Below are 20,171 nucleotides of genomic sequence, written 5' to 3'. Positions count from 1 at the left end.
GCTACTCGGGAGGCTGAGGCAGGAGAATCGCTTGAACCCAGGAGGCGGAGGTTGCAGTGAGCCGAGATTGTGCCACTGCACTCCAGCCTGGGTGACAGAGCGAGACTCCATCTCAGAAAAGAAAAAAAAATTGTGTCTGTCTTTCTTCCTTAAACAATACAGTATAACAGTAATTTGCATAGCATTTACATTAGGCATTTTGTGTAGCATTGTATTAGGTTTAAGTAATCTAGAAATGATTTAAATGATACAGGAGGATGTGCATAGGTTATATGCAAATACTAGGACATTCCATATCAAGGACTTGAGCATCTGCATGCAGATTTTGGTATCCATCAGAGTTCCTGGAACCAATTCGCCACAGATACCAAGGGACAACTGTACAGATTAAACCTTAATGCATTACTACCATGTACGCACCATAATAACTAAAATGGAAGAAATAGAAATGCTAGGTATTGGTGACGATGTGGAGCAACTGGAACTCAAGTACTGGTGAATATACCCATGACCTAGCATTCCTTCCCTAGGTATTTTCTCAACAGAAGTGTGTATGCTTTTTTACCACAAGACATATACTAGAATATTCATAATGGCATTATTTATAATTTTGCCAAACCGGAAACCATCCAGATGCCCAGTGGCAGCATAAATAAATTACATAGATCCGCATAGTGGAATACTATACAACAATGAGAATGAGCTACCTATAGCTACTGTGGAAATAAGCAAAAGGGTATTGTGAGCTTGCTACAGCAAAGAAGTCAGCCACTGTTACTTGCATTTTGGCAGAGACTCAAAGGCAGGCAAAGGAATGGGAAAGCTCTACAGTAGAAAAAAAAGGAAGGTTTCAGGGATGCCCTGTTGGAAGCTGTTGGCATGGGAAAGCTGTAGGTGGGCTAACTTGAAGCAGGACATCCTATGCGATTGATTTAGGGGTGCACATTTGGTTTCTCTGTTTGATCCTAAGTTGGAAGTGGGACAAAAATTGGGGAAGCTGTCAGTTATTAATCAAGTCCTGACCATTTTGGCTTGATTGTTACAGAAGTTATTGTTTAGCTTCCTGGATTGCCACTGGAGATAGCAATCTGGCTTCCTGCAAGTCTGACTTACAGCAGGCTGGCAACCTGGGCTACTTATTGTAGATAAGGGGTTGGTTTCCTGAGCAGGTTACTGCAGGTTGTGGGTCAAAGTTACTGCAGGTTGTGGGTCAAAGTTCTATTTATATATATATTCTGGGATTGTCCATTTGTACGTTCAGTCTCTCAGTACATGCAACAATATGGCTGTATCTCTCAAACATTTCAATGAAGCTAGACATACCCATCGATGGATGAGTGAATACACAAAATAGGGCCTACAGATAAAATGGAATATTATTCAGCCTTCAGGAGGAGGAAATTCTGACACCTGCTGCAACATGGATGAACCTTGAGGACATTATGCTAAGTGAAATAAACCAGTCACAAAAGGACAAATACATGATTGGACTCACATAAGGTACCTAGAGTAGCAAGGTCTCTTCATAGAGACAAAGTAGAATGGTGGTTGGCAGAGGGAGGGAGAGAGGAATAGGGAGTTAGTGTTTAATGGGCACAGGGTTTCAGTTGAGGAAGATGAAAAAGCTCTGGAGACAGATGTTCTTACACAACAATGTGAGTGTACTTAATGCCACAGAACTTTACATTTAAAAATGGTTGAAATGGTAAATTCTATATGTATTTTGCCACAATAAAAAAGCCAGACACAAAGTAGTACATACTATGCAATTCTTTTTATATACAGTTCAGAACCAAGGAAACCTACTCTATGATGTTAAAAGTCAGGGCAACGTTTGCCTTTGTTGGTTGTGGGGTAGTGACTGGATGTGAGTATGAGGAGGGACTACAGTGCTACTCAGGTTCTAATTCTTTGAGTGCTTGTTACATAAGTGTGTTCATGATGAGAAAATTTATCAATGTGAACTCTTAGGATCTGTGCTTTTTTTTCTCCATATGTATTTTATACTTGAATAAACAAGGCTTTTTGCCTTCTACTCCACTGGGCTGTTTTAGAAGCTTCCAAGACCATGGATGGGAAGGCCCCTTGGAAACTACCTAGGCCTCTCCAGATGTAAGGGGTGGTTACTCTTAGCCCATGAGCATTTATCCCAGCCAGCATCTTGTTCCAATGAATGATCCAACAGAGGCCCAAGACTTGGCAGTGTCAAGCCTGGATTCAAACTTTGGCTTCTTGACTCCAGTGTTCACTCCAGGACCCCAACTATGGCTTCAAGTGTGAGTCCAGTTTGTGATCTCTAGATAAGCAAACCCCTTCCTCTCCCAGTGCCCTCTGCTTGGAGTTGCTTTGCCCTCCAGAGGAAAACAAGAGCCCTGGTAGAGGCTGCTGAGCTCTGTTTCCTTGCTTTGCATTTGTTTGGGCTGCTTTAATATTTAACCTTGTGCCAGGCATTTTCATATATATTATCTTACCTGAACTTGACCATAACACTCTGAGGTGTGGGTGTTATTAAACCAAGATAAGTGAAGAAACAGGCTCAGAGAGACAAAGAAACCCAACCAAGATCACACACCTCATAAGAAGCAGATTCAAGCCCAACTTTCTGGCCTTAACCACATTCTTTCCTCTGCATGCATGGCATCCCTGATATTCTTCCATTTTATTCAAATATTTTAAATAACTCACTGTCTGAAGCCAACACAGAAACACAGAGCAGAGAGACAAGCAGGGAAAAATGACGTGATGACTTCAGTGGAACCTCTGGATCCACCTGTACTTAAGTCACTTTGTTGGGTCTCTTTCACTTGTACCTGAAAGATTCCTTATTGATCTAAGTACGTAGGAAAAGATGGTGGGGAGGTGGGGTGGGGGTTGGATACCAGTTGGGGGTTGGTCCTGATATAATACCCCTTAGAGGTCAACAGGTCTAATCTAAGGTCACACAACTGATGAGTGGCAGGGCCAATATTTGAACCCAGATGTGACTTCAAAAACCAAGGTGTGTGCAATTCTTCCTCTTGAATGAATGAATTTCTTGAGGGTTCTGAACTCTGCCCTTCTGAACAAGGTTAAATACCAGTCTACAACTGCTCTTGTCCTTCTCTTCCTTTCTAGCAGACAGGATCCTGAAAGACACTCCCCACGCCACCCCCTCCCCTTCCTTCTCAAAGACTCCTGTCTTCTAAGATTATCTTCTCAACTTACTAACTTCCTGGAGAATTCTTTCCACACCGGCAGGGCCGGACTGGCCTGAAGTATGAGGTCTGGTATTGAGGACCATCCCAGCCAGCACCTCAGGGCTGTTTCCAGAGCCTTCAGATAGAAGAAACTCATTATAGGACACACACTTCAAAGCCACTTGCTTCATTGGTGCCTGGGGAGTTAAGTTTACCAGACAAAGTGATAATAGTGGGAAGTGGTGCTCAGTGAGTACAATCTGGTATTAAAAAGCCTGAGTTTGAATACCTGATCTGCTACTTTTTAACTGTCTGACCATGGATCTTGGTTTTTTCATCTGTTCAGTGGTGATACTACTATTTTATTGTTGTTGCTGTTGTCTTGTGGGGTTGTTGTGAGAAGTATATGAGATAATGTATGTGAAACCACTTTGCAAATTACAATGACAAGGCTATGTGGAGGATGACTGTTATTTGCTAGGCTATCTTCACTCTTGGGGGCTTCAAAAAGTACTGTATAAGTCAACTGGAGTCTTCCACTCTGATGTCCCAGTGTAAACACCCTGCTTGGCCCTTATTTGAGCTGAACAGCTCTTCTCACTCAAAAGGACTGAGGAATGGGATTTGCTTCTTGTGTGACCTTGGACTTTGGGGTCTCTCTTTTCTGATCTGTAAAATGGGGCTGGAGAGGGGGCAGATCTTCAATCTGATAATCCCTAAGGAATATTATGTCTCACTCACAAGGGAAGTCGCCACCTTGAGGTCACTGCAAAGAGGGTGAAACTATCAGTTTGTTTATCATTAACAACAAGCACATCACATCTCAGAGCCCAGATGTGCTGAGCTGTCCTACGTGCCCCCAGTTGCTCCCTAACATCTCTGGACATTATCCCTCCATTTTACAGAAGTTGAAACTGAAGACCAAGAGAGCAAGACTGCAGAGGATTACTATGAGATCTGTCCTGTACTCCCTCTTCTGGGAACTGCTTGACTCCTACTCCAGCCATAGGTTCACATGATCCAACCCCTTCGCCACAGTTGAGTGATCCAGTCACCTCACCCAAGGTGACCAGTCTCTGGGCCAATCAGAGATTTTTCAAACTGGAAATGGGAAGTTCTCTGGTGGAGGCGCTACAAGATACCAAACTGGGAGATGTTGGTAACCCTGTTATCTACCATGTGATGCAGAAACCAATCTCCCTCTGTCTATCTGTTTCTCTGTCTCTCATTCTTGATTTCGTTGTTGCTGAAACCAAGCCGCCTGGCTGCCATTCTCACTCAGTGGTATTGTAAAAGATATGTGTTGGTTTTGTCTCCCCTGGATCCTTTCCCCTCATTTTAATGAAAGGACCCCCATTTTCCTTCAGGGAGCTACCCTTCTGCCATCTATGTCCTGGTGGGACTGTTTGTGATAGTTCCTCCCATCTCGCCCCAAAGTCATGTGATGAGCATATGACCCAAACCAGTCTAGTTAGACTCAATCTTCAGGGAATTTTTTAGCTTGAGCAGAGTGATTTATACAATGGAGGCAGTTGTCACTAAGCTATTTTAATTGCAGTGCCCCAAAGAGGTGATTTATGAGTTTTACCTACCTCAATCCCTATGTTGCTCGAATTGCTGTCTTTCTCAAAGCCTCATTGTTTAATTTGACTTTGATCCTATCCAGTACCTTTCCAATACAGTCCTTTTTTGGCTTAAGTTTTCCAGAGTTGGATTCTGCTGTTTGCAACCAAAAATTCCTAACTGATACAGAAATTGGAACTAGAGTTGAGTTGTAGACACCATATCCCATGTGGGATATTCAAAATTATTGGACTGTGATGGGGCAAAATACAATGAGGTTGTTGCTCATGCTCTAGTCTGGGAAGCCAGCAATGGTCTGCAATGGTAAAGGCCTATGTCTTACATTACTTCATAGCATCTGACCACTGAGAAGGCTCTCAGAGAAGGGATAACACGTGTCACAGTTAATTTTAAGGAAGTGAGGAATGTTCAGGCTGTGTGATAGAGCATTTTGTTTCTAACTGCATATATTAATATAAAGGGAGAGTCAACAAAGGAAGCCCCAATGCCTTTTTTTTTTTTTTAAACAGAATGAACGGACAGCATTTCTGTGACTACAGTAAAAGACTCTTATGACTTGCAGTAGGGCCGAGTTCTCCAAATACCAAAGTTGGCAATTGATGATGCAGGCTGCTGAATTCACAACCCTGCTGCACTTTGTGAAGTTAGGCATTAACAGGCAGTGGGATTATGACAAGTTGGAATGATCATATGAGAGGATGTGGGAGGAAACTGAAAGCTCTCTAAAACACCGGGTGCAAACAATTCACACCTTTTCTTACAGGAGAAAGCTCACAATTTCCTGCTTGCCCCATCCCTCAAGGCTACTTAGCTGGAAGGTGGGGATCAGTTTGACCTAGAGCATGACAAGTAGACACAGTAGGTAAAAATCCTGGACCCATACAGAATTGAAGAAACTTGTTAACTGACACCATCAAAAATTTGGGGAAGTATCTGTGGAAATGGATATTTGTGGTGCTTTATCAAGGAAGGTGGAATGTAATTTTGGCTCAGGCTGATCTTCTTGATATGGATTCACTTGCCAGGGATTATTTGGCATTCTCTGTGCTAGCTCCAGGAGCTGGCAAGGCTCTAACAATGTGATGAGTTGGCTAATGCAAACTTAAAACAAATGCTGGCCCGTGTGAAATGGAACTTAAGGGCCCCAAATCCCTTGGCATCATGTAGAGGAAGAGATTCAAAGATTTCTGAAGACAGGAGGCTGGATTGGATCTATTTTGTGCCTCCTTCCCACAAATACCTCTAACTGTAGCCCTCACACTTTACCCTTGCTTTGAGGAAAGTCAAGAATGCTGGGTGGAGGGGCTGCAATTTGAAATAGGTTGCCTGATTCAGAGGGGAAGAAGAATGCAGAGATGTGGGAGGCCAGGCGTTGGCACTTTATCCTCAGAAATGAAGTGGGAGTGATCTCTGGAATATTCAGTAGGCTCTGTATGAGGCAAGAACTCATGGTGTAGTGTTACAGGCCAAAATAATGAGGGTCATGATCAACTCCGTATACTACTGGAGGCTATATGAGTAAGCAGCAAACTGTTTCTCATAAATGCAGAATGTTGGCAAACTGATGAACTGCATCTGCCACCCGGCAGGAATGCTGAGGGCAGTCACATCCCAAGCATAGTGTTTCTTGTGATTAGGTACATCTGAAGCCTGTTAGTAACAATATGAACCTGTGATCAATTAAGCAGCTGACCAGTCATTACCTCCTCCTCCCTGCTCTTGTTACCCAGTAAATAGGAAGGACTGTGGAAGCTCGGGGGCTGCCTTTGCTCACTAGAAGCAGGGAGCTCTCTTCTTCTTCCCCTGGCCCCTTCCTTTAAAATACTTTCTTTTGTCTTAAGTTTTCATTTCTATGTTCGTCCCTTCATTCAGTCTTGTAATGACGGTCTCAGGCAGTAACAGTAGTAAGCTGTCGTAATGACGGTCTCAATAGTAACTGTGGCAGACTGCCACAGTGTAGGGCCCTAAAAAGTTAAAGGCAACCCACTAAAGTCTTACTTGATTTGTTTAACCAGCAAAACATAAGAAACAAAACAAAGCAAAACGAAAACCAAAAACACCCTCTAGTTCTGGCTAAAAAAAAAAAAAAAGAGTCACGACTTGAGCCACTGTGATAGTTACAGATCATCACCCAACACTGGGCTTGCGTTTATTGATCTAAAGCCCTTTGATTGAAGGATCTGCTACTCGCCTTTGAGGAAGGACTCTGCTATACTACATGAGTGTAATGTGAATATTTCTCTTGCCCTCTCCAAAAGGATCTGTGGCCATTTCCCAAGGTAACTGGATACTGGGGAAAGGGAAATACACCATTCAGGGAACCTTGATGAAGACTTCGAGCTAATACCAGTTTCTTGGGTTCAAGAGTACCACTGTAGGTCCATCTATCATGTGAAAAATAGTGTTTTGGCTTTTGTCCATGCCACTGGAGGCCTAATGGAATTCCAAAAGTATTCTATATCAGCAGTTTCAGAGAGGTAGTTGGAAAAGATCCCCACATTGGCTCTCTGACCCATGAAGTGAGGGCCATTGTGATACAAAGGCCAATAGAATCCAACTGAACAACTGTTTCAAAATAGAAAAGTCAACAGTAGTAACACATCTTTAGGGGAGGCTGCAGAGATTAGTGTTTCTACCAAAGACCTTGCAAGCTGATGACTCCAATCAAAACACCATTAATTTCCTCCAGTAGGTGCAAAATTAGATGGGTCTTGGAAAATGATAGTGGATTACTTTAGTCAGGTGATAATTCCATTTTTAACTGTTGTGTTAGATATATGCTCATCATTACAGTCCCTGGAGTCATGCATCTACTAGTTTCACTCTCTACTCTGAGGAACAGAAACCACTGGAAGCATTTTGCTATTACCTAGAAGGGATAAGAGTTTTCATTTACTGTTCTAACTCAGGCATACCTCTGTTCTCCAGCTCTGTACCAGGAAGGCCTTGATTCCCCGAATATCCCTATTCTAAAAGACAGCAAACTAATTTTGACTAAATCACATTAACAGGGCCTGGAGAGCACAAAGGAGCAGACACTTCAGCTCTGTAGGTAAGACACATCTTTTACAAGGTGGGAGATAAATCCAGTGTACCTCAGTGAAGTTTCTTAAGAGTGTCCAGTACCCTGGACATATGTGTAGTACTTCTATCACCACAAAAGAAGTACAATGTTAATTTGGATTTTGTTGGTTCTACTGCTATCAGATCCTGGCTTGCTACTGGGCTTTGATGGTGAATGAAGGCCTAACTATGGGATATCAGGTAATCTTATGACCCAACGTGACCAACTATGATATCATCCATCCAGATAGAAAGTCAAGCCTGCCTAGTAAGGACTCCATCATCAAGTGTATCCATGGGTACATGGGATTTGGCTCACGTAGACCCTAATGATGTAAGTTGATTGCATGAGAAGTTTGCTTTCAATCAAGTTGCATGTTTTCTGATTAAACCCAATGACCCACTTGCAAATCTATTGCTTCCTATCCCTATGACTCTGAGCTCCGCTGACTTAGAGATTTTGTACCCAAGGGAAGAATACTTCTTTGGTACCCAAGGGAAAAATACTTCTTTGGTACCCAAGGGAAGAATACTTCTTTGGTACTCAAGGAAGAATACTCTGAATTGGAGACTGAGACTGTCACCTGGACCTTCTGAGCTTTTCTTTTCCCTATGTGTGTATAAAGGGAGTTACAGTCTTGATTAGGGTAATCAACCACCCTGTCAAGGGGAAATATGGTTACTGCTACACAAAGTAGGCAGAAAGGAATGCAAGTAACTCCATGGAATTCCTTGGGGAATCTTCACATGTCAGCAGGACTAACAAGTACTCAGATTCGCTAGGAATAAAGGTTTAGGTTACCCCATCAAACAATCCCAACCAACTAAAGTGCTGGCCAAAGGCAGGGGGCATGACATGGCTCACAGAGAAGGGATGTTATAAATGCCAGTGGCAGCCTTATGACCATTACAGAAATGAAGACGTAGCAATGGCCTCTTTTCCTCCTTGCTGTGTTTTTCTTTTCCTTTCCTCTAGTATCATATAGGGTATGCTGGTGGCAGTTACATTTACCATTTATTCCTTATATTACAGGATATTGAGACAGAATTAGTGGTACCAGTGGAAGAATGAACTTACAACTGGATTCATGAACAGGATATGCCACATAGGGTGTCTTTCCTTTGGGGAGATCAGTATATTTTGGTTATATATGAGAGTTTCCTTATGTTAGAAACATGCATAAATCTGTGTGTATGGGAAAAGGATGGGAGTGTATGGTATGTTATTTTTGCCTTTTGCCTTTATTTTGGTGACAATACGTGGTCTTTTCTTTGGGTAAGTACCTTTCCTCCAACTGCCGCAAATACGAATACGGTACCTTGCCCTCCATCCCTCCCAAGAGAGAGGCATATGACTCAAGTGAAATCAGACTCTCTCCTGGGATTGGAACTGTGAGCAGGATGATACAGGGAAGGAAGGTGACTGGAGGCAGATCATGTGGGTGGCAGTGTCTTAAACAGAAGGTTCATGAGTCTTGCAACTGAGGTCCCTAGAGCTCCCCTCATTCCTGTATTTCCTGAGGCCTCGTCAGTCAGCTCTTCCTTTGGTCAGGTGAATTTCACAGATACCCTTCTGTAGTGGGCCAGATGGTGGCCCCAAACATATGTCCATATTTTAATCTCTGGAACCTGTAACTGTTACCTTATTTGGGAAAGGGTCTTTTTGCAAATGTGGTTAAGGATCTTGAGATGAGGTCATCTTGGATTATCCTGGTGGGCCTAAATGTCATCAAAAGTGTCCTTATAAGACAGAGGCATTGGAAGATTTGACATACACAGACAGTGAAGTGAGATCAGAGGCAGAGACTTGAGTGATGCAGCCACAGCCAAGGAAAGCCAAGAATGGTGGCAGCCACCACAAACTAGAAGAGAAAAGGAGAGGGTTTCCCCCTAGAGCCTCCAGAGTGGAGGGTGGCCCTGCTGACATCTTGATTTTGGATTTCTGGCCTCCAGAACTGTCAGAGAATACATTTCTACTGTTTTAAGCCATCAAGTTTGTCTGAATTTGTTACAGCAGCTGCTGGAAACTAATATATCTTCCAATAAATTCATTTTTTGCTTAATGTCAGTTTCTGTTGCTTATACCCCCAAACTCTAATTGTTAACAGTCATTCCTCACTTTAATTATTTTATAAATTAACCTTTTTGACCAAGTTTGTTCCAACTGAATTCCTGTCACTTGCAACCTGTTCTGGCTGGCACAACCACGGACAAAGTCTGTGCCAAATCCAGGACTGGAGCCTGAGAATGTGGATTCCAAGTCACTCCACATATTGCCCACCCTCTCCAGTCACTCAGACAGCATGTCAGGGAGCCATCTCCACACAAGCAGAAACACGTCCTGGGGCCCAGCTCTTTATTTGCATAATGGTTTTCATTGATACATGGGAAGGGGAGCGAGTTGTTGCTTTTCTGCCAGGACCACAAACAGCCTCATGGTGGGCTCAGGCCAGATGATTCTCTCTTGAGCTTTCTCCACACCAGTATTAGGGACCTGTTTGTAGGGTCAGAAAATATGGAAGCCATCGGGTTTCTTGGTGTGTTCCGCAAGACCATAAGGGTGGTACATTAAGCCCTTCTGATCTGCCCCTAACCTAGGTTCAGCTGGGCCTAGATGTAAGGAGCAGAGTGTGCAGAAGGGCTGGTATGTGTGTGGTGAATTCAAGGGAGGCCCTTTCCTGCTTAGCTCCATCCTCTGTTCCAATCTGGAGACCCAGAATCCATGCGTATGTAGGGGGCCCACTATGTACTAGGCCCTGTGTATGACACACACCTTCACACATGCCATTCTCTCTGCTTGGATTACCCCCCCCCCCCCGGAACCTCATTTGCTTAATTAGCAATTTATCATTTGGATGGCAGGTTAGATTGTCACTTGCTCAGGAAAGCCTTCTCACTTTCTCGGGCCATGGTCCCTGATACATTATACACACCTGTACTTAGTAGAGCTCACTATGATATATTTATGTGATTATTGCATTAGAGTCTATCTTCCCTACTAGTCGGTAAGCTTCATGAGTATAGGGATATATTTTTCCACCACTGTATCTCTTGAGACTAGTAAGCAGTCCACAAGTCAGAAGCCAGTAAATCAGAGTGGCTGGGCATAACACAACAGCATGTGTGTCTGTTTGTGGGTGGCAGCGGGGGAGACACTATGGGGAACCTGAGAGTACATGCCTCATGCAAAGGCATTCAGATTCTTAAAATATAATAAAAATACTGTTGGACTAAGCCAAAACATGACTGCAGGCCACACACGAAGCCCCAGTTTAACTCTTCCAATGGGTATTTGTTGAGTGAGCGAGTGAAGAACCTACAAGGAATATATTGTAAAAACTTCAAGAACCAAGCAGGGACAGGGCAGGCGGAGCTGAATGGACCTCCTTTTCAGTCTTGTTCACACCTTTTTGAGGGCCAGGTCTCTCTCTGGCTATCTTTTTTTCCCCTCTGAGCTTGGCACCTAGTGGGCTGTAGGAATTGGTTGATCTATTCAACATTTACCAAACACCTGCTCTGCACCAAGCCCAGAGTTCAAGCAGACAATGTCTTCCATCTTGAGGCTCAAGGTGATGGGACAGAGACAGCCACAGTCAGACAACAGCACAGTGCTGGGTGCTGTAGCCACAGTATGTGGAAAGGGCTACTGGATCCCCTCCTCTGACTTTCTCAGCAAGTGAAGAGAAGATTTGGCAGGTGGGTATGAGAGATATGCCCCCAGCAAGGATGAGGGGGCTGGAGCTGGCCAGAAGGGAGAGGACTCTCACACATGGGCCTGGATGGGTACTCTAGGTAGGGCTGGACGTCTGTGTGATGGGCAGAAAGGAATTGCCAAGGTCAGACTGTTGGGGGAGGGTCTGGGAAGCCAGTATTCATATATGTCAGCCCTCTGCCACCAACATTTCAGAGCTGAACTGGCTTTAAGTTAGACACCCCTCTGCTCTCCTTGGCTTTCATTGCCCTCTGGGTCACAGATTCTGACCATTTGACAGAGGGGTTGGAATCTGGACTTGGGGGCAGGGATTGGACCACTTTACACAGCAGGTCCCGGCGCAGCTAGGTTGTCTAGATCTCAGGCCAGGGGCCCTTCAGATTTTCTTTCTCTCACATCAACCCTGAGAGGAAGGTCAGAAGATTATTGCTTAGCAAATCTTGCATACCAGCTAAAGAGGCAAGTACAATGCTACGGTACTTCCTCCCAGGACTCATCCTCCTTCCCTCCAGGACTCATCTTTGATTGCTGACTCCTGTTGGATGCTCCTAGAAAGGAACCACAGCTGAGATCCGGAGCTCCTATATCCAAATCTCCTGTCTGGACCCTTCCCTGGCTCTGAAAGGGATTTCTTATCTTGTGGATCAACTCTGGGGATCCAAAAATCACCAAAAACCACATGCAAACTTCATGAGGGCAGAAGAAAGATGGAGTTGATGGAGCATTGCTCCAGGCCCACCAATAAGCCCAGATTCCAAACCTGACTCTGCCACTTCTAATTGTGACATCTGGGAGAGGCCTTGCTCATCTCTTAGCCTCGGTTTCCTCATCTGTGAAGTGGGGATAATTATCTTTCTCCAACACAAGGCCAAACATGACCTGGCTCATGTGCAGGAGGTGCTCAGGAATCATTAGCATCCTTTCAACTTCCTCCCTCTGGCTCATGCCTGCTTCATGAATGGCTTGGAGGCAGGTTTATAAAGCTTTCTGAGTTGCTTGCAGAATCTCATAGAATCTAAGGTAGCACTGTCCTGCCCTGAGCCTTTGGAGGAAGGAATGCAGCTTTTGAATCTCATTTCTCAGGACAGCATGAGTGATCGTGAGAGGCTCACTACCATGAAGAACTTTAGCAGGGGAGGAATCTCTGCTGTCTCAGCTGACTGTAGGGGCATGGCAGGGGGTCACGGATCCCTGGTTTTAATACATCTGAGGGTGTGGAGGCTCACTGGGGGCCTGGCTCTCTAGATCTGCAGGCCGTCCCTCCTGAGAGGTTTCTCGGGATGTCTCCAGAGATGCCTCCGACACGCCATCAACGCTGCTCAGCAAGTCCTCAAACTCCCGGTGGTTGCTGTTGCGCACGGCTGCCTCCAGAGCCTTCTGGCGCCGGTAGAAGTGGGAGAACTTGTTGAAGATGATGGTGATGGGGAGCGCTACCACCAGGATGCCCCCTAGGATGCAGCCTGAGGCTGCCAGCTTGCCAGCCACCGTCACTGGCACCACATCCCCATAGCCCACGGTGGTCATGCTCACTGTGCCCCACCACCAGCAGGCTGGGATGGTGTTAAAGCCCACGTCCTCCTCCTTTTCAGCTGTGTAGGCCACACCAGAGAACACTGACACACCCACGGCCAGGTACAGCAGCAAGATGCCCACCTCACGGTAGCTGTGCTGAAAGAGAATGTAGAAAGCCAAGTCAGAGTGGATGGGCTTACAGTCCTGGTATTAGGCATGTGGGGAAACTGAGGCCCAGAGAGTATAAAGGACAGGTCCAAAGTCAGCAAGATAGAGCTGGTGCTAAGGCCCAGGTCCCCTGACTTTAAACTAAGATCTTTCAACTACAGTTGGCAGCAAAACTCCCCGGTATTGAGCACAGGCCTAAGTTCTATTGTCCAAGGTATCTGCGAGGCTACAGCTGTTTTTTCTAACTCCGGGGTTACTGGTGGCACCACAGCCAGGGAATGAAGAGCTTGTGATTTTTACACTGTTGCAGAACCAAGAGACCCATAGTTTATATTCCATAATGCAAAGTTGGTTTCATGTACTTTTGACTGGTCTGAAAAGTATAAAAATATTTTTTGCTCCTTCAGGAAGCTGAGAGGACATAAGTCCCCTGGACCACCCACAGAATTCACTTTCCTATGGCTGTGTATGTTTGCTTTGTCCCTGAGGCCAAGCTCTAGGGCAGTGATTCTCAAACAGGGTGGTTTTGCCCACCACTTCCCCCCCTCCACCCTGCAAGGGACATTTGGGAATGTCTAGAGACATTTTTGGTTGTTGCAACTGGGACAGGTGTGCTACTGTCCTCCAGTGGGTAAAGGCCAGGGATGCTGCTAAACATCCTAAAATGTACAGGGCAGCTCCCACATCAAAGAATTACCTGGTCCCAAATGTCAGTAATGCAAGGCTGAGAACCCCTAGTCTAGAGCAGAGTCTCTCCAACTTTAATGCGTGCAGGAATCATGCAGGGGTCTTGGCAGAATGCAATCGCATAGTCTTGGGTAGAGCCAGAGAATCTACAAGTCTAGGAAGCTTCCAAGTGATGAGAAAGCTGCTGGTGGTCAGGGGCCTCACTTTGAGTAGCAAGGCTCTCATCTGGAGTATATTACACCTGCATCTTAGACCCTGGCAGCCCTGATTAGTAATACTCTTCTCCCCTACTGAAGACAAAGCTAGCAGTGTCAGGCCCTGGCTCTCTGCATGGAGGGGACAGGGCAACGTTCTGGGGCACAGGGATCTTCCCTGGGGAGATGCTGAGCTCAGGGGGTCTGGCGAATGTAATTTCTTATACCTGGATTCTGCCTAGGTCATCTGCCAGCACCCAGTATCCTGAGGGCATATAAGAGGCTTTACTAAGCCATGGGTGGAAGGGATCTTTCTTTTAGCATTGTCTGGGGATTATCAGCAGGGCCGCATGGAGCTTTAGGAGAAAGAACATGAGGTGCTGGAGCCAGGCACAGCTGGATTCTTCTCTGGGCTCTACTGCTTATTGAGGAACCTCCAACAAGCACTGTCACCTCTCGGAGCCTCAGTTTCCACCTCTGCCAAGCAGTGACAATAACACCTCTGTTTTAACCTCTCACGAGCTCTCCTATACCCTCGGGACAAGTCCAAAATCATGTGCCAAGACTTCATGGCCTTTCGGTGCCCTGCCCCACTCACCTCTTCAATCTCATCTCTGGGAATCTCCTTCCCTCCATGTCCCCCTCCCAGCATTCATCCTGTTCTCTCTCCAGGCCTCGGCACACGCCGTTCGCCTTGCCTCCCTCTTCAAACCAGGCTAATTTCACCCCCTTGAGTGCAAGCTTGCCAGGGCAGTGATTCACCCACAATGCAGCACCTGGCACAAGGAGAATGCTCAGTAAACTGCAACCAGGCTTTAAAGAGCCAACCCTCCAACCTCAGCTTCTTCATCTACGGGAAGAGAATAAATAATAGCATCTTCCTGAGGAAGTTCTCCTAAGGACTAAATTGATAACGGATGTGAAATTGGCACAGATTTAGTGCTCAATAAGTGTTAGCTCCTGGGGCTATTCCTAGACTTTACCTATTAAGAGTGACCTATGATTATCAGAGTCCCCTGATAGTGCCAGAAGAAAGGCTCTAGCAGAAAGCCATTTAGCATCCTGCTTTGCGCATCTTTGTCATATATATAATTTGATGTTTGACAGATATATCAAAAGTGATCTTTGTCTTTTTTCTTTGTTTTGAAAAAGAAAGACAAGCAAAGCTATGCCCCAGTTTTCTCCCCAGGAAAAAGAGATAACGGTAAGCCCTTCTTCCCAGGGCTGTTGGGAATGTGAAACATACACCTGGTGTCCAGCCCTGTGCCTGGCATAAAGGACGGCATCTCAGTTCAACGTAAGCCTGGACTCGGCAGGCTTGTAAGTTCACCTGCTAACCTGCCGGATGGCGACCCCCGCCCATCCCCGCTCCAACCTGGCCTCAGAGGCCGTACCTTGAGCGTGGCTCCCAGCGAGCGCAGCCCGGTGGAGTGGCGCGCCAACTTGAGTACGCGGAAGATGCGCATGAGGCGGAACACCTGCACCACCTTGCCCAGGTGGCCGAACTCCTTGCCGCCCGAGCCGCCCTGGTCGCCCAGTGCCACACCAGCCAGCAGCGTGAGATAGAAGGGCAGCACAGACACAATGTCGATGAGGTTGAGCGGGTGGCAGAAGAAGTTGCGCGTACTGGGCGCCAGCAGGAGGCGCGACGACACCTCGAAGCTGAACCAGGCGATGCAGAAGTACTCGAGGCGTCGCAGCACCGGGTCGTCGCGCACGCCTTCCGGGCTGCGGCCCGCGGCCACCGCAGCCACGGCGGCCGCCGCCTCGCGGGCCTGGTACTCGGGCAGGCTGTGGATGCACATGGCGGCGATGGAGGCGAGCACCACGCTGATGGAGACGCAGCTGAAGAGCTTGCTCGGCAGCGAGTAGCCCGGGTTCTCCATGGTCAGCCAGAGGCGGCGGCGCAGGCGGCCACAGCGCGCCGCGCCATAGCGCGCCAGCTCTCGTTGCACGTCGGAGATCTCGTCAGGGCACGGGTCCACGCTGCTCGGCGTGTCGCTGTCCTCGTCCCAGGCGTGCGGCTGGCTCAGCCGCCTCTCCAGGTAGCGCGCGCGGCAGCACGCGGCAAGCGCGTTCTCGCCCAGGCCCCAGTAGTCGGCCTCCTGGCCAAAGGCGAAGACGCACAGCTCGTCGAGCACGTGCAGGTGGCCAGTGCGGTAGAAGTGCAGCAGGCCCAGGAAGAAGCCCGGGTGCCGGTCGAAGTAGAATTCGCGCGCCGACTCGTCGTAGTCGTCGCACAGGCGCCGCGCCTGCTCCTCCGACGCCGCGGCCTGCAGGCGGCCCAGCCGCGTGCCCGGGAAGCGCGCCAGGGCGCGCGCGCTCAGCTGCCGCCGCACGCCACCCACGTTCACGCGCAGCGCCTCGTCGCTTCGCCGCCAGCGGATCCCGGTGTCGGGGGCCGGGAACTCGCTCACAAAGGCTTCAGTGCTCCTCCCTGCGGACACCAGAAGGGCGCGCTGAGGAGTTCCCGGGCTTCCCTTCCTGGAAGACCAGGTTAAAATCCCCTCCTCCATCCAACCAGCCAAGGGGTGTTAGAGGCTCTGTGTGAAGCATCTGGTATGCAGGAGGCGCTCAGTAAATGTCAGGTGCCCTCAGGACTCAGAGTCAGGCCTGGCTTTGACTATCCTTCATCCCCATCATTTGACTTTGGCCAAACCACTGACCCACCCCACCCCCATTTCATTTTTCTCCTTTGGAAAATAAATGCTGAGATCTACCTGGAAGGATATGAAAGCGACGGAATCGCAGGATGTCCTGGCACCTAGTGGGTGCTCACATAGGATGTCTTCTTTTCCAGGACAAACTTGGATTTATTTACACCAAAGGTCTGCTGTGGGATCTTGGGCCCGCCAGCCCTCTGAACCTGTTTCTTCTGCAAAATGAGGATAGTAACACTTACCTGCTAGGGGTGTTGGGAGCACCACTTTAGACCGGAGGTTCTCATAGTGTGTTCCCCGGACCAGCAGCATCAGCATCACCTGGGAATTTGTCAAAGATGCAAATTCTCAGCCTGCCATCGATTTACTGAATCGGGAACTCTAAGGGTGGGGTCTAGCAGTTTGTGTTCTAACAAGATTGGAAAGTGATTCAGATACATGGTCAAGTTTGAGAGCTCCTGCTTTAGATTATGTAAAGCATCTGTAGAGTCAGCCAGACCTGACCTTGAACCTTGGCTCTCTTGTGTCACCTTAGGCAAGTAACATCACCTCTCTGAGCCTCTGTGAAATGGAGATAAAAATATTCACCTCAAAGTGTGGTTATGAAGATTAAATGACCTGATGTCTTTCTTGGGCTTGGCTCACAGAAGGAATTTAATAAATTATTTACTGGTGTCACTATCTTCTAGAGTCAGGCAAACCTGGGTTTATCTCCACCCCTGATGCACCTGGGGCCTTGAGGAAGCTATTTATCCTCCAGCTCTCAATTTCCTGCACAACGTAGACAATAGCACCTACCTCCAGGGATGGCTGGAGGATTAAGGTAGATTATAGAAAGTGCTCAGCCTTAGTGGATACTCAGGAAGGATTTAGGTTCTTCCACTACCCACCAACTCCTGACTGCTAGAATTGGGGGCTAGTGACACCTCCTCACCACTGGCAATCTCATTTGCACTGTGGGTTCAGTAATATCTACACTAGGGATTAAGTGTGTGTAAAGCACCTGGGCTTGGCATTAAATGGATTTGGGGTTCCACCCTTAGCTCTATCACTTGTGTGACCTCAGGCCAGTCTCCTTCCCACTCTGGGCTTTAGCTCTTTTACCTCTGGAATGGGGATAATGTTGCTTTGGATGAATCATTATTGTGGTATATGTTCAAAGCCCTGGGAAAACAGTAGATGCTCCATAAATGTTAATCCTGTGTACTTCCCTGTGGTCAGACCTGAGTCTGTCACTTACTAGCTGCTGACCTTGAGTGCATTCGTTGCCCTCCCTGGGCTTGTTTCCCTGTCTGTGGAACCGGGTAGCATCCTACTTTCCAGGAGAGGCTCAGAGAATTAAATGATGCAAGGTGTTTATCGGCAGCGTGGTCCCTGGCACATAATCAATGCACAATAAACATGTGTGATGTAGCTCCACTCCCACCTCCACTTGGATCTCCACCTGCATTTGGCATCAAAAAATGAAATTTCTAATCCAGTTCCATCACCCATTAGAAGCATAATATTGGTCAAATCCCTTCATCCATCAGGAACTCACTTTCCTGCTCTATGAAACGGGATAATTAATTCAACAAACATTTTCTGACAAGAACCTGAATATCAGTAAGAAAGATCAAGTGACTTGTTCAAAATCACCCAGCTAGTCCATGGCACAGCTAAGGTTGGAGACCAGGTTTTTTTATTTCCTTCTCTCTCCACACACTTATTTTGAGCACCTCCTATCTACTAGTCACTTCTCTGGGCTCCATGCACACCTCACTGGGTTTAATCCCTACACCAACCCTGCCAGGGAGGTTTTCTAATCCCATTTTACAGATGAGCAAACTGTACCAGCCAGGGTCTCCAAAGCGCGGCCACCCCACACTGCTTCCTCTTTGGCGGGGGGTGGGGGTCCTCTTAGAGGTGGTAAGAGCACCAGGATCCCCAGGCAGCCCCGCCTCCCACTCTGGCTGCCCGGGACCGTCCCGGAGCCACGTCCCTCCCCAAAGGAGGCCCCTTACCTGTGGTGGCACCTCCCGGGCGCCTCACGTGTCTGTCCCAAAGGCACCGAGGCTGGGAGCCGCTGGCTATACTCGATCTCGCCTCTGCCCCGCCGGCCCCGCCGAGCCTCCTGCTGCAGGCGGCCCCGCTGCCCTCTCCTTCCTTCTTCCTTGCCTAGTCCCCCGCGGCTGAAGGCCGCATCGATCGCTGCCGGAGGAGGGAGTGAGGCCGCTGGCGGCCGGAGGCGGCGGTTTCTATTCCTGACTCGGTTGGGGGGTGGTGGTGTCTGGAGACTGGGCCTACCTGCAGGGGCATCCTCCGGAGTTACGGGGCCGGGAAGGAGGGGTCATTTAGGGCGTGAGGATTCCCCCTAGAGAGGGATTTCAGCAGAAGCTTCTCTGGCAAAGGAACAACAGTAGAAATGATTTGCTTAATTGAGTGTTTAGTATGTGCCAGGGTACTTCAGCTGCTGCAAGTGATTGATCTCAGTTATTCCTGGCACACACTTGACAGGGCCAGGATCTTATGTCCCCCATTTTAGGGGTGAGCTCCAGTCATTTTCTCAGACCGTGGGCATCTGAGTTAGGGAGGTGTAGAAGGTGGCGTCATCTCCCTTGGAGCCCCAGGTTCTTCCTAGGTGAGTTGTGAAGCTTGAAACGATTATTTTACCCCTGAGGCGCAGTGTCCTTACCTGCCCACGGGTTCCTGATTCCCACCTGCCAAGTGGGTTGTGAGGGCAAAGAACATGTGCCAAAGAGCTTTGTAGAGGTTGTGAAATCCCCACACATGTACCTGTTGTGTGGCTGCTGTGTGCCTGGTTGGGGAGAGGCTACTGGAGACTAGGGCCTGGATATGAGCCTTTGCAAATATTGTTATTTATAATAATGATAATTACCAACACTTATTGAGTACTTACCTTGGGTCAAGCATAGACCTCAATCTCACTCAAACTGCAAATTTATCTGTGGGGTAAGTGCTACTATTATTCCTATCTCACAGATAAGAACTGCTTTGAGAGATGTGGTGACCTGCCGGAGGTCCCATGGCTGACTTCTGAGTCCTCTAGGACAGCACAGTCCAACACCTATAATGTGAGCCACGTATATTATTTTATTTTATTTTATTTTTTATTTTTTGAGATACAGCCTCATTCACTCTGTTGCCAGGCTGGAGTACAGTGGCACAATCTTGGCTCACTGCAACCTCCGCCTCCCGGGTTCAAGCGATTCTCCTGCCTCAGCCTCCCGAGTAGCTGAGATTACAGGCACCTGCCACCACCACGCCCAGCTAATTTTTGTATTTTTAGTAGAGAAAGGGTTTCACCATGTCGGCCAGGCTGGTCTTGAACTCCTGGCCTCAAATGATTCACCTTCCTTGGCCTCCCAAAATGCTGAGATTACAGGCATGAGCCACCGTGTCCGGCCCACATATA

The 20,171-nt window shown here is 47.5% G+C and overlaps 1 protein-coding gene across 1 annotated transcript; it reads right to left on the bottom strand.

Annotated features, from left to right (window-relative positions):
• Nucleotides 1–9,068: 9,068 nt before the first annotated feature.
• Nucleotides 9,069–18,966, bottom strand: KCNS1 (potassium voltage-gated channel modifier subfamily S member 1). The gene is made up of 4 exons (XM_003253619.3): nucleotides 18,760–18,966; nucleotides 16,999–17,077; nucleotides 15,491–16,533; nucleotides 9,069–13,203 (listed from the first exon to the last, which is right to left on the bottom strand). Exons 2-4 carry the CDS (start codon nucleotides 17,072–17,074, stop codon nucleotides 12,733–12,735), a joined length of 1,590 nt encoding a protein of 529 aa, XP_003253667.1. The 5' UTR covers nucleotides 17,075–17,077; nucleotides 18,760–18,966; the 3' UTR covers nucleotides 9,069–12,732.
• Nucleotides 18,967–20,171: the final 1,205 nt, after the last annotated feature.

Source organism: Nomascus leucogenys, chromosome 13 (genome assembly GCF_006542625.1).
Source record: "Nomascus leucogenys isolate Asia chromosome 13, Asia_NLE_v1, whole genome shotgun sequence".
NCBI lineage: Eukaryota > Metazoa > Chordata > Mammalia > Primates > Hylobatidae > Nomascus > Nomascus leucogenys.
The sequence above is the reverse complement of the archived record's forward strand: the minus strand, read 5'-3'. Positions and strand labels throughout refer to the sequence as shown.